We start from the raw sequence: 16,601 nt of genomic DNA, 5'->3' as shown, positions 1-16,601 counted from the left end.
ATTACCATTTCGTACATATTTATTAGTTTCGGCAGTTTGACTTGAAGTAAAAAAGTTGTTTGATGATATTGCTTGTGCAATTTATTTACTAACTGGAAGGGTTGTGTAATCTTAAAATGGAAAAGCTGGAAGAAAGAGACATTTCCCCTGTGCCACGTGGAGTTAGATTTACAAATAACTCCAAGAAGACGCACTTTGACAGCAGGAAGAATGCGGTTGAAGAAAGCACAGGAAATCCATAATCGACAATGTCTATAAATATTTAAAAATCTTGCAGATCACACTAGTGAAGTGTTTGCACCTACATACTCACTCCTTAGGAGAAACTTGCAGAAGTAGACATAATGAACAGCGATGATATCAAGAAATGTAGTGATATGTTACCGAAAAAGCGACCACTGTAAGAAAAAACCTCACTAATGTACGGGCTATTTTTGCTGCAAATTATGGCGTTGGTTTAAGAACTGTTCAAGGAGTGTGTCGTGAGGAAAAACGACCAACATCCGTTTCTCCCACGAAAATACATTAAACACCACCGTTCTTTAACTAAACTGAGCGACTTTGATAAAATCGTTATCAGGCAGGAAGTTTAGGAATTTTACGACATGGTGAGTACACAACATTAGACAAATTGAGAACAATTTAATTAAAGAAATAAATTTTTCAAGTTCTGATAGATCTGTGGGACACTCATTAAACGATTTAAGATTTAAATACAACCTTCCTTCAAAATGATGATAGTCAATTTCTACTTGAATGCAACGACGTAGTGACCTCCAGAATTAAATTTTTGTGAAGGTTAATTCGCTGCTTACTTCAGGTGACATGCGACCTATATTCTATTTGGATGAAACTTGGTTACTCAGAATGATTTACTGAAGTACATCTGGCAGAATTCTAGCCAAAGCAGGGCACTTAAGGTACCTGTTGGGCGAGGCTGATTGTTGTGCATGTCGGGTGAATGTAGACTGCTTTCATTAAAGAGAGTAAATTAGTTTGCAGATGTAGCAAAACAAACACGTCAGATGATTATCAGTCAGAAATGAACGCATCTAAGTTTCAAAATTGTTATAAGACCGTTTTTTAAAATTTATCCGTAGTCATGAAGCTGCAGACACAAGAGCTGAGATACTGGAGAAGGTTAGTTTAAACTAAGAAGAATCGTTACGAGATGGATGTACTGACAAGTGAAAGGGGCTACCGCCTTATCATTACCAGTACAACACTATTGAGCTCATTTCCGCCCAGGTCCATAGAGAAGTAACAGCGGAAAACAACGTGTTCATAACCGCAGATGAGCACTTCACGAGGCCTTCAAAAACGTTACAATCGAACAATGGCACAAATCTGTTCAGCATGCAGAAAATATACCGAAGGAAGATTTGGAGAAAGAAGATAGCAGCAGGAAAGAAGAACATGAATAAGAATAATACGATGGGTAGGATGAGTCAACCGAAGGCAGTTGAGACGGGACATCTGAGACATTTTAAACTTTTCTCTCAATTTACTGATCAGTCATAAGTTCAACAATTGGTAAGTGATAATTTAATAAAATAACTAATTGTAAACAAATCGTTTTTTTAGTGTTTTGTATCCATTCGCAACCAGATCCCATTTATGTCAGATTGGATTCCGTAGGGAACTGGTGTCCTGAGTGACTGCACAATGATTTGGAAAACAAGATAGGCAATTTAGAGGGATTTGCTTACCCAACAATGTTAGCTACAACATAAATTACGAAACAACGATCTTTCGTTTTTGTAGTGGTGATGTACCACTCCATACGCAGTCTGAATTGTTGCTAGATCAAAAAATGCTTCAAATGGCTCTGAGCACTATGGGACTTAACATCTGAGGTTATCAGCCTCCTAGAACTTACAACTACTTAAACCTAACTGAGGACATCACACATATCCATGCACGAGGCAGGATTCGAACCTGCGTAGATGTAGATGCGACCGTCGCAGTCGTGCTGTTCCAGACTGAAGCGCCTAGAGCCGCTCGGCCACAACGGCCGGCTATTGCTAGATCATCGAAAGGTTTTCGGTCAAGGTTACCGTCCTGAGACATTTGTCCTTCAAGGCTACAGGTCGAGGTCCTCCTGAGGCAAGGTGTCTATAGTTTTCTGCACGTCAGTCACTTATCTTGCTCACTTTTCTTAATGATCTGTCACAATATGTTGTCCAGATAGTGTAATTAATGACATAATTTTCATCGCCATTGTTAAAGACATGTCACTGTGTCACCATTATTAATTACCTATTACTTTTATCGTCATCATTTCATATCAATTATAACGATTTATTACCCAGAAATAATTATTTTCCCCCACCAATCCAACTATCAGCTGACTCATCATTTGTATTCTGTATGCCATTGTGACAGGATGAGCATGTGATCTGCTTACCTACACATCTGATATATGCCTCAGCCTTTTGGGAAACTTCGTATTTGCAATTTACAGCAGAGTATTGTGCCCAGTCATATTTCTGAAAACGCCCCGTCGTGTAGTTTTCCTTCATCTCTATTTACAGTTTTGTTACAATTTTCCAAAAAATGCACACTTTTCGAGATCATAAATATGCAACTTTAAATGTTTAACAAAACCACAGCGCGTTATTTACGCAAGTTACACTCTTAAACAACTCATAGCGACTACGGTCTTGGAAATTAGTACTTAACGTCGGTTGGATGTGTATTAAGCTATTACTTTTTTTTAGTCTTATGCCTGGTTTGATGCGGCTCGCTTCAAATTCCTCTCCTGTGCCACCCTGTTCAGCTCAGAGTAGCACTTTCAACCTACGTCCTCAATTGTTTGCTCGATGAATTCCAATATTTGTCTTTCTCTACAGTTTTTACCCCCTACAGCTGCCTCTTGTACCATGAAAGCTCTTCTCTGATGACTTAACCGATTTCTACCATTTATTCCATTCTTCTTGTCAGTGCTTTCCATATACTCCTTTCCTCTCCGATTCTGCACAGAACTTCCTCATTCCTTACCTTATCAGTCCACCTATTTTTCAACATTCGTCCGTAGCACCAGGTCTCAAATGCTTCGATTATCTTCTTTTCCAGTTTCCCCCCATTTCGAGTTTCACTACCATACTATGATGCCCTCCAAACGTACATTCGCAGAAATTTCTTCCTGAAATTAAGTCCTATGTTGGCCAAGAATGCGCTTTTTGCCAGTGCTAGTCTACTTTCGATGTCCTCCTTACTCCGTCCGTCATGGGCTATTTTACTGTCTAGTTAGTAGAATTATTTAACTTCATCTACTTCGTTACCATCAATCCTGATGTTAAGTTCCTCGCCGAACTCATTTCTGCCACTTCTCATTACTTTTGTTTTTCTTCGATTTAATCTCAATCCATATTCTGTACTCAGTAGACTGCTCATTCCATTCTGCAGATCTTGTAATTCTTCAATTTCACTGAGAATAGCAATGTCATCAGCGAATCTTTTCACTGATATACTTTCACCTTGAATTTTAATTGCACTCCTGAACCTTTCTTCTATTTCCCTCATTGCTTCTTCGATGTATAGATTGGATAGTAGGGGCGAAAGACTACATCCCTATCTTGTACCCCTTTTAATCTGAGCACTTCGTTCTTGATCTTCCTCTCTTATTATTCGCTCTTGGCTCTTGTGCATGTTGTATGTTACCCGCCTCTCCCTGTAGCTTATCCCAGTTTTCCTCAAAATTTCGAACATCTAGCACCATTTGATATTGTCAAACGCTTTTTCCAGATCGACAAATCTTATGAAAGTGCCTTGATTTTTCTGTAATCTCGCTTGCATTATCAAACGCAATGGTGCCCTTTGCTAACGCCAAACTGATCGTCACCTAACACGTTCTCAGCTTCCCTTTACATTCTTTGTGCATTATTCTTGTCAGCAACTTTGAACTGTTAAGCTGATTGTGCGGCAGTGCTTGCACTTGCGGGCTCTTGGAATCTTGGGTATTGTGCAGATGATGTTTTCCGATAGTAGCGTTCTCATTTCTGGTACTAAATAAACAGGTCAAATCTCGTATCCTAATTGCAGGATGGGGAATTCATCTGGGACACGCAGATGCAAGGAGAGATCCTGGCCGGCTTCTACTACGGATACACGCTCGGTCACATTCCAGGCGGTGTGCTCGCTGACCGTTTCGGTGGTAAAGTCGTCTTGCTATTCAGCGTTCTTGTCTCATCTCTGCTGGCGATTCTGACACCACTGTCTGCTTGGGCTGGCTACTACGCGCTGTTTATTAACAGATTCTGCCAGGGACTCACTCAGGTACTTTTACTTCTTCCATCTTCATAGTAAATTATTTGATGAATGCTTAATGTGCTAATAACGTCACTGATTAGTGTATTGAAATAATTTATTGGTATGCACTGGTGCACAATTTCATAACTGAACTAACATAAACATGTCGTCAGACAAATATCACCATGATATAACTTCCAATTAAACCTAAAATTACATCTTCTAATGTTAGCGATGAAACAAAAAACAGCTTGCATCTTCTGAGAATAATCTAGCGTCTAGACAGAACATTCTTAGGTAAAGGCACCAAATTATAGGGGCACTAGAAGTGTTCAATATATTTCCCAGACATCGTGTGTCACACTTTTGCAATCACGAACTGCAGAACGCCGACTCCTGTAACACACACTTTTTCAGTTGTCAAGGTATTTTTAATCATCAATACGCCGAGACAAAGACAGATCACATTAAAAACTACAATACATATTCTGCATTCAATTGCCTTACAATTCTGGCGCAACACACAAGCCCTTCCGGAAGACATGCTAGAGTTATCCGTTGTATTTATCTCACAAATAGTAAAGACCTGTGGCTTTAGGTCACCGTGCGTTCTACATGTCCTTGTATTCTCGAGCATAAGTGCATAAAATGTTTGAGTCCAACAGATATCCATTCAATGAAAGCTGTATCTCATTTTACTGGCCTTACTACTGACGGCCGTACCTCGTTAAATACACTCCCAAAATATAGACAATATTTTTCCAATCGTTTATCGAGTACGCTTCACGAGTAACTGGATCACCAGGGATTGGAGAAGCTTGAAGTAAAAGATGTGATGCAACAATGCACGTATCAATATGGAATATAACTTATTCAGTATGAGAAGTCGTACTTGTATGATTAAGCTTTGGGAGAGTTTTGTCATGACCCCTTGCACTGTGCTGCGGTGTGTGCCCCCTTTTTCTTTTTAACTGAGGAACGATCCTCGGCTGTTTTTATTTCCAGTCCAACGCACAATGCAGTAACGGTTATTGGTGGTATAGATTACACCCTTCGATTTTGTTCCTTAGCTCCCTTACCCATACATTTAAATTTTTTCTATTGCTGCGACTGTAGCTATACATTACGTTCTGTCAGTCCCCTCCATACACTTTACCACTAGTTTGGTGCAACAGAGGCACTCCTCAGTTTCAGTCTTTCTTGATATATTAAAAAAGGTCAGAATTGCAGAGAAAGCGGAATATATTTAATTTGATGACAATTTTTATTTCAGTTTGGTAAATGTTTTTTTCGGCGATCAAAAGTAATGAAAAAAATATTCTCATCTTCAGATCACCGAAGTTGAGCAACGTAGGCCGCGGTCAGTACTTGGGTGATTAACCGCCTGGGTACGGCACCTGTTGCTGCTTACTTACTTTTACATCGTGGCAAAAGGAACTTGGGATGGTGGCGTAAAGTCCCTGATAAACCATCTATGCTTCAATGTCTTAGATTAAAATCCAAACTTTTCTACAGCGTCTCGTGAAATGAGGGCTTGTGGCACTGTTGATAGTGAGACCTGCGTCGGACGGGGATGTTAATCTCGATGACCCCTTTGGTGCTATTCGACAGGAGTAAACCACTAGCACTTCTATCATCATCATAAAAAACATGACACCACACTACACACACATATTACACTCACCCACTCTTACCAGTACACTTAAACACAAAACCCTCACAATTTTAGAATGATAGAATTTAAACTTTCAAATTAGGCAGCTGAATCTGCCACTGGGAACCTCCCAGCCAGAAAATTCATACAGCGTAACTTACAGCTTAATTGCTCAACTGAAACTGAACTTATTTATTTTTATGCGTCTCTAGGATCAAACATAAAGAAAGTCTTTTTTATTTCAAGGGTGGCACAATACCAGCTATACAGACGACTGTTTGTACGTGGGCACCTGACCACGAAAGGAGTCTGTTTTCCCTTATTTTCCTAGGTAAGCATCAACAAATTTTGTTTTAACTTCCTTTCAGTAAATAGTAGACCATGTTAAGGTATGGGTCATTTATGGTGTACGTTCTCGTTAGGACTGTCGGATACTTGACACATGTTTTTTCTCGCATGGTATCTAACGAAGAGTGAAATTCGAGAAGACTTCACATAGCAATGGCTATTTCATCAATCTCTTAAAGATTTTCACAGAAATGAAGAAATCATGAAACGTAGTAATATTTGATGAACATTAACTCTACATAATCAGATAGTTCCAATTTTGACAGACAACTGTTCGATAAGTATGTTTTATCTTTGACAAGGATTACCTCTGCCGATCGCGTGTAAACTTCTATCTCGGCCCTTTTTCATGGTATTCTCGTCGATCTCCGACATCCAACTCGTCAGTCGAAGCCAGGGGTGCCTCTGAAAACGTCCAGTGCAGCTCCGGACCAAACGTCAGGAACATGACAACCACCATACAACCTGGGACATTGACTGTCAACATTCAGAGGATGTTATCCAGCTCGTTCACGTGTTTTGTTGTTGTGGTCTCCAGTCCGAAGACTGGTTTGATGCAGTTTGTAGTGTTGGCAGTTAGCCAACACTACGCGCACTAATTGAGAGAGGAGGCCGAAATGCACGCGTTAAACTCACGCAGGCTGGCGTGAGGTCTGAAACAGGATACGGAATGAATGCTATAAACTGTTGATGGCGCCTTGCTAGGTCGTAGCCATTGACTTAGCTGAAGGCTATTCTAACTGTCTTCAAGCGAGGCTTCGTCAGTGTTGTATCGCTAGCTAAGTCGTCCGTACAACTGGGGCGAGTGCTAGTCAGTCTCTCGAGACCTGCCGTGTGGTGGCGCTCGATCTGCTATCACTGACAGTGGCGACACGCTGGTCCGAAATGTACTAATGGACCGCGGCCGATTTAAAGCTACCACCTAGCATATGTGGTGTCTGGCGGTGACACCACATTCCTCCCCCGCAAATCGGCGAACGGTTGTGTTATAAGGCTTCCGCCCGCCGTGGGGAGGACCCCATGTTGACGTATGCGAGGAAGTGGGGAGCCTAACAACAGGCGAGGCTGTGCCACCCGCACCCGGCCATTCGGTCCGAGGGGAGCTAGGAAACGCCTGAAAACCTAGTCCAGGGTGCACGCCAACATGCGGTGTATGCGCCCGTAAAGAGACAGGAGGGGCCGAAGGGTCGACCTCCATCGCGTCGGGGTACCCGACGCGCGAAGACGCCATGTAGTCCGGAGCGGTCAAGAGTTCCATGGCGGAGGACATCTGGTCACGGGAAGCGATCGGCGGCGCGTGACCCAGGGAGGTGTCCGGCGGTTGCAGCGACGCGTCCACTGCGGGCGGCGCCGGCGGGAGAAAAGGCGGCGGCGGCGGCGGCGGCGCGTCGCCATGGGGCAAAATGGAAGGCAGCGTCGCTAACACCTGGGGATGAGGCGAGCCAGTAGATGGGTCCCCAGGGCGCTGACCGGACGGCACCGTCGCTGAAAGCAGACGGGGAGCGGCAGAACCCGTGCGACGACAGAGGCGCAGCTGATTGAGATGCCGACGCACCTCACCAGAGGCCCCCAAAACCAAATACATCGCACGGCCGAGGCAGCGAAGAATGCGCCCTGCGAGCCAACGCCGTGAACCTCGATAGTTGCGATAGAATACAACGTCGCCTGGAGCAAAAGCAGGAGTCTGCCGCTGCACAGGAACCTGATGCGGCGGATGCAGCAAAGACATCAATGTTCGATGATGACGACCGTGGAGCAACTCAGCCGGCGAGCGACCATATCGGGGCTGAGAGCGATACGAAGACAAAAAGAGCAACAACGCGTCCTCCCGAGAATGCGACTCTTTCAACTTCAACATCTGTGACTTGAAAGTCCGGACCAATCGTTCAGCGGCACCGTTTGACTGAGGCGAAAACGGCGCGGACGTCAGATGTTGAATACCATTTGCCTTGCAGAATGACTGAAATTCTGCGGACATGAATTGTGGGCCATTGTCGGAAACAATAGTCTGTGGAAGACCTTCAATGCTAAAGATAGCAGACAACGCTTGGATGGTGGCAGATGACGTCGTGGAAGACAGCCGAACAACAAAAGGAAAATTACTGAAAGAATCGACCACAACCAACCATCGAGCATTCCAGAATGGACCAGCAAAATCGATGTGCAAGCCAAGGGATGTGGCTTTCGTCCATGCAAAGAATTTCCGCGGCGGTGCGGATTGTTGTTCGGCACACGCCATGCAAGAAGAACACATATTCGTAATCGCAGCATCGATTCCGAACCAAGTACAGTGCTGACGAGCAAGTTGTTTCGTTCGCACTATACCCCAATGTCCTTGGTGAAGAAGCCGTAAGACAGAGGACTGTAACGAACGTGGGACCACGACTCTGGACTGATCATTATCAGAACGCAACAACAAAACACCACGTCGTATAAAAAGTCTCTCCTTGTGAGCAAAAAATCGGCGAACCAACGGATCCTCGATCCTTGACTTCGACAAGGGTCATTGCGTAGCAACAAAACGCAAAACTGTAGCAAGGACAGGGTCAGCAGCTGTGGCTGTAGCTACACGACAAAAATCAACCGGAAACGATTCGATCACGTCATCGGTTTCCGTATCAATGAACATGCAAGCAAGTTCAGAAGAATCGAATGCTCTATCCTCAGCAACAGGCAAACGGGACAACGCATCGGCGTTTCCGTGCGTAGCAGTGGACCGATACAAGATATCGTAGCGGTACTGCGAGAGGAAAATAGACCAGCGAACAAATTTCTGCGCTGTACGCGGAGGTACAGGCTTGTTCGGATGAAAAAACGACGTCAAAGGTTTGTGGTCTGTGATGATGGTAAAGTGACGACCATACAAGAAATCATGAAACTTAGTAACACCAAATACGAGAGCCAAAGCTTCTTTCTCGATCTGTGAATAATTTCTTTGCGCAGATGAGAGCAATTTGGACGCAAAGGCAATAGGGCGATCATGCGATCCATCTTTGTGCGCAAGGACAGCACCGATCCCGACGAAATCCGATGCATCTACCATTAACAAAAGGGGTTTCTGGGGATCGAATGGCGTAAGGCAAGTATTTGAAAGCAACTCCGATTTCAACTGGCGAAAGGCGCGTTCGCATTTCATCGTCCAGACGAACGGAACACCTTTACGGCGTAAGCGATGAAGCGGAGCTGAAATGGAAGAGGCATGGGGAATATACCGATGGTAGTAATTTATTTTTCCCAGCACACTCTGTAGCTGCTTCAAATTCTGCGGCGAAGGCAAGTCCTGTATGGCACGGAGGTGCTCGGGACTGGGGTGTATGCCTTGGGCAATGATTACATGTCCCAGATATGGTAAGTCACGAGCAAAAACCACACATTTGTCCTTCCGCAAGCGAAGACCATTTTGTCGCAATACCTGAAATAATGTTCTGAGATTGGCTAAATGTTCTTCTTCCGTCTTTCCGGAGATCACAATATCGTCCAGATAGTTTGCTGCCGTAGGGACCGACGCACAAACAGTTTGTAAATATTGCTGAAACAATGCAGGGGCGGATGCACACCCAAATGGCAGTCTTTTGAATCGATACAAACCAAGATGTGTGTTAACCACCAAGACACGCTGGGATTCGTCGTCCACTGGTATTTGCAAGTACGCATCTGCTAGGTCCAACTTCGAAAAGTATTTACCCGGGCACAGTTTATCAAAAAGATCTTCCGGGTGGGGTAAAGGAAAAGTTGCAATCACGAGTTGTGGATTCACTGTTGTCTTGAAGTCCACACAAAGTCTCAATTTTCCGGAAGGTTTTGGCAAAATTACTAAGGGTGAGGCCCAGAGAGAAGCCTGCACACGTTCAATTACACCTTGTGATTCTAAATCATGTAATGTTCTTGCGACCTCATCACGCAATGCGTGGGAAACATTGCGCGCTCTGAAAAATTTCGGTTGCGCGTTTACTTTCAGTTCCAAATGTGCTTCATAGTTCTTAGCGCAACCAAGGCCCGGTTCAAAAATGTCTGCAAATTCTTCACATAGCCGAGAAACACTGGCTGAAGGCACAGTCTGGTTCACCGATAGGACCTGATTGACTATAGACAAGTTAAACAACTGAAATAAATCTAAACCAAACAAGTTCACTGCAGAAGAAGAACGAAGAACGTAAAATGACACAAGTTTTGTTTGTCCCTTGTATGTTGCAAGAAGGGTGCACTGTCCTAACACAGGGATATTCTGACCTGAATAACTATGTAACATAACCTTTGTGGCACGCAACGGAGGTTTGACCAGTTGTTTGTACGTGTCGTGATTGAGCAATGAAACTGCAGCTCCGGTATCGAGCTGGAATGGTATCACGTGGCCATGAAAGTCCAAGTCTACAAAAAGTTTGTTGTCCTGCTGACGACAAGAGCGACTTTCTCGTGCAATTTGAACTGATACTGGTACAGAAGCACTCGCGACTTGACGGGATTTCCGGCGACGTCAATGCACACTATTGGTGGGACGAACACAGTCACTGTTAGAGAAAGTGGCACTGGACGGAGTGGAATTAACTACATGAATATCCATGGACGAAGGTTCACGAGCCTGAGTGGCCTTGGTTCGATTCCGGCGCGAAGCAAAGGGCCTGGAATGGTCATGAGTGCCCTTTCGGAGCTTTTTCTGGCAAACACTTTGAACATGTCCTTTCTTATTACAGAAAAAGCAAATAGCTTGGCGTGACAGGCAATTGTCACGCGAATGTCTAGTGGCACAACGCGGACATGATTTTAGAACTGCATTTGCATGCTGGCGCGGCACACCAGGTTTAGAGCATGGCGGCAGCTGCGCGGACGGGCGCGAGGGCTGTTTATCGTTCCGTGCAGCGCGCCCGACGGGCCGGTTAATGTGACACACGGCTGGCGAAGTTGCAAATGATTCCTGAGCAAAGTCAAGTGTGTCTTGCCTATCCAATATGTCTATCACTTGTTGAAGGGAGGGATTAACTAGTTTCAAAATCTGTTCCCGTATACGAGCATCAGAAATGTTCTGTGCTATTGCATCACGTACCATTGTATCTGTATAAGGGAGTCCACATTCACACTCAAAAGCACAATCCCGAGTAAGGCCTTGCAATGTTGCAACCCACTCCCTATTAGTCTGACCGGCCGTACGTTTTGTACGAAAGAACGTATACCTTTTTGCAACTACATTGACTGTTTCTTTGAAATATGCATCTAATGCCGACAAAATTTCTTCGTAGGACAGAGTTGCTACGTTGCGCCAGGGAAACAATTTCACTATCACACGGTAGGTGGACACACCGACACAGGCGAAAAGAAAAGGGTGCCGCTCGTTACCTTGAATTCTGTAGGCGGCGAGATGGAATCCAAATTGGCGTGACCACTCCGACCAGCTTTCCATCGCCCCATCAAATTGCCGAAATGGGGGTGCAACAGCATGTTGTTGCTGCAGTAGCGGTGGAGCGGCGGCTGCCGCATTGTTTTGCATTGCACGTTGACCCTGGACGAGCTGTCCGAGAGCATCCAATAAGGCCTGCGTCTGCTGATTCTGCAAGCGATAAAATTCGGACAGTACATCTGGAGAGTGTGGCGAAGCCATGACACAAGTAAATCAAGTAAGTATAAAGAAGAAGACCGTTTTAATCGTCGTCGCCAAATTTATAGTGTTGGCAGTTAGCCAACACTACGCACACTAATTGAGAGAGGAGACCGAAATGCACACGTTAAGCTCACGCAGGCTGGTGTGAGGTCTGAAACAGGATACGGAATGAATGCTATAAACTGTTGATGGCGCCTTGCTAGGTCGTAGCCATTGACTTAGCTGAAGGCTATTCTAACTATCTTCAAGCGAGGCTTCGTCAGTGTTGTATCGCTAGCTAAGTCGTCCGTACAACTGGGGCGAGTGCTAGTCAGTCTCTCGAGACCTGTCGTGTGATGGCGCTCGGTCTGCTATCACTGACAGTGGCGACACGAGGGTCCGACATGTACTAATGGACCGCGGCCAATTTAAAGCTACCACCTAGCAAGTGTGGTGTCTGGCGGTGACACCACACAGTTCTCAACGTTAAACTGTCTGGTACAAGCCACTTCACCACTGCATACAGCACCCTATATCTATCTGAACATACTTGTTGTAGACAATCCTTGGTCTTCTTCAACAATGTTTCCTTCCCCGATCACCACACACACACGTATTTCCCTCTATTAACAAATTAACAAGACTACACTCCAATTACTTTCAGAAAAGACTTCAGAATCCTGAAATTTATATGGTAAAATATTACCAGTCTGCATTTTGTGTCCATTCCCTTCTGCCTTCATCAGCCTTTTCTTTTCTTTTCTTTATTCTCAAATGTCGAAATTCATCTGCAACTTTCAGTGTCTCATTTCCCACAGCATCACCTAGTTTAGTTCGTCTATACTCTATTATTACTCTTTTATATTTGTTGATGTTCTACCCTCTTTTGATAGAGCGTTAATGCCTTTCCACAGATGTGCCAAGTCCTTAGCTGTCTCCAAGAGATTTATAGTGTCATCAGTAAAACTTTTTTATTTCTTCTCCCTCAACTTTAATCCGTTTTCTAAATTCCTCCTCAGTTCGTTTTATTGCTTGCTTAATATGTGTACTGAATAGCGCTGGGGATAAACAAAAAAACTCTCACTTTCTTCCCGTCCATTTCATTTCGTCCACTTTTAAGCTGTAGTGTGGTTTCTGTAGAAGCTGTAGATACATACCCGTATTATCGTAGGAATTTTAAAGAATGTATTCGAGTCAAGGTTGTCAAAAGCTTTAACTAAATCTATTATTGCTATTAATGTATGGTGACTTCTTTTTCAGTCTAACTCCTAAGATAGGCCACAGGGTAAGAGCTGCCTCGAGTGTTCTTACATTTCTCCGGTACCCAAATTGATCTTAACCCAAGCCGTCTTCTAGTAATCGCTCCATTCTTCTGTACATATTTAACGTTAGTACTTTGCAACCATGACTTATTAAACTGATAGTTCGGTAATACGAAAATCTTATCTTCCATCTCAACAATATCCACTTCATCCTCCCTTTCCATAACATGGCTTTAAGTTTGATTTTTACAGTTCTTCTTCACACAGGTGGTCGGACACAGTCTGAAAAGCTTGTAAGGGTGTTGTAGGTTTGGCTGTGCTGAGACGTAAGTGTTCAGAAAAAAAAACTGGACACATTGTGCCCTTTCCGAATCAATTAGCATTGAAGTTAGCCAGTTAGGCCGTTGCGTGAGCAGATAAAAGCAGCTCGCCAGAGACGGTGTCACCAAACGTGTTCCTCATTTGGTTTCCTAAAACCGAACAAGACAGCGATACAGAAACTGGACATAGGATGATGGAAAAGAACGAACTGGAGCCAAAGGCTAAGCAGTCTCTTGTATTAGCATCCACCTATGAGAAGAACCGACGTTAAGTGTGCTCGAATTTGCGCGCGCAGTGACCTGATTGGCTAACTTCAATGCTAATTAACTAGGAAACGGAGCAACGTATCCATTCTAAACAATTATTTCTCAGCGCAACCTGTCCTACAACACCCTTACAAGCTTTTGAAAATGTTTCTGATCCCCCCTGCATATTATTCCCACCTTTCAACCTCCATTTCTTTGATTTGTGCAGTGACCTGATTGGCTAATTTCAATGCTAATTAACTAGGAAACGGAGCAACGTATCCATTCTAAACAATTATTTCTCAGCACAACCTATCCTACAACACCCTTACAAGCTTTTGAAAATGTTTCTGATACCCCCTGCATATTACTCCCACCTTTCAACCTCCATTTCTTTGATTTGTGCTGGTTTTCGATGTGAACTCTTTATATTTATATAGCTGCTGCTCTTTTCCCACAACTGTTTCTTTTGTTTACTTTAAGCGGCATCCAGTTTCTACAGCCTTCTCTTTCATTTTGCACTTCCCGTCAGTTTCTTTCTTTAACATCTATATTCCCTTTTGGTTTCTCCGTTTGTTACATTGTTGCATTTTCTCCTCTCGTCAGTTCTATATATCTGTTCCCTGACATGTTTGCATTAGCAGCAGACCTTGTGGAAGGATATCACTTGTATGATGATGCTCTCAATTTTGTGGCTGATTTATCAACATGCACCACTTTTCTTCCATATGGAGATACAAGATGTGGTTTATCGCTATTATAAGTGTGTCGACTTGAATATAAGTCACATAATCCGAGGCATAAATTTTAGTTTATAAGGAAGTTTATTGCTTTTTTTTACTCACTATGTTATTTTAATTTCTCACAGCAACTTGCTTTAACAAGTTAGTCTGACAGATGATACCCTTGGCTTAATGAGATTTCGCTTTGCTGACAGGGATGTTTATTGGAAACTTGGTGTCCATGGCGGTGACGGGCGCCCTTTGCGAGACTGTGATTGGCTGGCCGCTTTCCTTTTACGTTTTTGGAGGCGTTGGGATTCTATGGAGTGTGTCTTGGTTCCTGCAGGCTGCAGATTCGCCGGCACAGCACCCGTACATCGACCCAGTCGAACGCAGCTACATCGAAGCTACGATAAAATCAGCTGCCAAGGTAACATAAGCGCACACACCTACCACAGCTCTCCATTGCTTCAAACAGGTGAATTTATAGTTGACTCCGCAGCTTCCCTGCTGAGAACCTGGTGTGGAGGGTCCTCTTCAGTGATGGCTGATAGTAGTGAGAAGTATCAAGCCGATAGGTGAGCAAGGAGTAGCCGTACAGTAGTTAACTGACTCACACACATGCCATAACTTAGTTGCACTGTTTTTCCCAGCTCTGATAGGGCATGCTTATTTACTGGCAGATGTGGCCAATGGAAAAACTGGTAGAAGCCAATCTTGGGGAATATCAGTTTGAATTCCTTAGAAATGTTGGAACAGATGAGACAATACTGACCCTACGACTTATCTTAGAAGATAGAGTAAGGACAGGTAAACCTACGTTTCTAGCATTTGTAGACTTAGAGAAAGCTTTTGACAGTGTTCACTGGAATACTCTTTCAAATTCTTAAGGTGGCACGGGTAAAATACACGGAGAGAAAGGCTACTTACAAAAAAATAGTTCAAATGGCTCTAAGCACTATGGGACTTAATATCTAAGGTCATCAGTCCCCTAGACTTAGAAATACGTAAACCTAACTAACCTAAGGACATCACACACATCCATGCCCGAGACAGGATTCGAACCTGCGACCGTAGCAGCCGTGTGGTTCCGGTCTGAAGCGCTTAGAACCACTTGATCACAGCGGCCGGCGGATATTCACAGTTTATACAGAAACCAGATGGCAGTTATAAGAGTCTAGGGGTATGCAAGAGAAGCAGTGGTTGGGAGGGGAGTGAGACAGGGTTGTAGCGTATGCCCGTTGTTATTCAATCTGTATATTGAGCAAGCAGTAAAAGAAATAAAAGAAATCCGGAGTAGGATTTAAAATCCATGGATAAGAAATAAAAACGTTGAGGTTCGCCGATCATATTGTAATTCTGTCAGAGACAGCAAAGGACCTAGAGGAGCAACTGAACGGAAAGGACAGTGTCTTGAAAGGAGGATATAAGATGAACATCAACAAAAGCAAAACGAGGATAGTGGAATGTAGTCGAATAAAATCGGGTGATGTTGAGGGAACTATACTATGAAATGAGAGACTTAAAGTAGTAAATGAGTTTTGCTATTTGGGAGTAAAATAACTGATGATGTTCGAAGTAGAGAGGATATAAAATGTAGACTGGCAATGGCAAGGAAAGCGTTTGTGAAGAAGAGAAATTTGTTAACATCGAGTATAGATTGAAATGTCAGGAAGTCGTTTCTGAAAGTATTTGTGTGGATTATAGCCATGTATGCAAGTGAAACATGGACGATAAATAATTTAGACAAGAAAACAATAGAAGCTTTCGAAATGTAGTGCTACAGAAGAATGCTGAAGATTATATGGGTAGGTCACATGACTAATGAGGTATTGAATGGAATTGGGGAGAAGAGAAATTTGTGGCACAACTTGTCTAGAAGAAGGGATCGGTTGGTAGGACATGTTCTGAAGCATCAAGGGATCACCAATTTAGTATTGGAGGCCAGCGTGGAGAGTAAAATTCGTAGAGGGAGACCAAGAGATGAATACACTAAGCAAATTCAGAAGGATGTAGGTTGCAATGGTTAGTGGGAGATGAAGAAGCTTGCACAGGATAGAATAGCATGGAGAGCTGCATCAAACCAGTCTCTGGACTGAAGACCACAACAACAACAACTCCCTACCCGAATGTGAAATGTAAAGTGAGACCAAATAATTAAGAACTGCATTTCCATATTTATTGCATGGAGGTAATGAAAGAATATGAAGTTCATAGCGAAGCCAG

General features: G+C 43.5%; 1 protein-coding gene across 3 annotated transcripts in view; it reads left to right on the top strand.

Annotated features, from left to right (window-relative positions):
• The window catches only part of LOC124606620 (sialin-like), a 103,462-nt gene that overhangs the window by 34,316 nt on the left and 52,545 nt on the right, over positions 1-16,601 (top strand). For all 3 annotated transcript variants that reach the window (XM_047138607.1, XM_047138606.1, XM_047138608.1), the window contains exons 3-5: positions 4,045-4,278; positions 6,152-6,236; positions 14,591-14,805. In XM_047138607.1, the coding sequence (XP_046994563.1) occupies positions 4,045-4,278; positions 6,152-6,236; positions 14,591-14,805 (534 nt within the window). The remainder of the gene's footprint in view (positions 1-4,044; positions 4,279-6,151; positions 6,237-14,590; positions 14,806-16,601) is intronic.

This window comes from Schistocerca americana, chromosome 3 (assembly GCF_021461395.2).
Source record: "Schistocerca americana isolate TAMUIC-IGC-003095 chromosome 3, iqSchAmer2.1, whole genome shotgun sequence".
NCBI lineage: Eukaryota > Metazoa > Arthropoda > Insecta > Orthoptera > Acrididae > Schistocerca > Schistocerca americana.
This window is presented reverse-complemented; position numbering and strand designations above follow the sequence as displayed.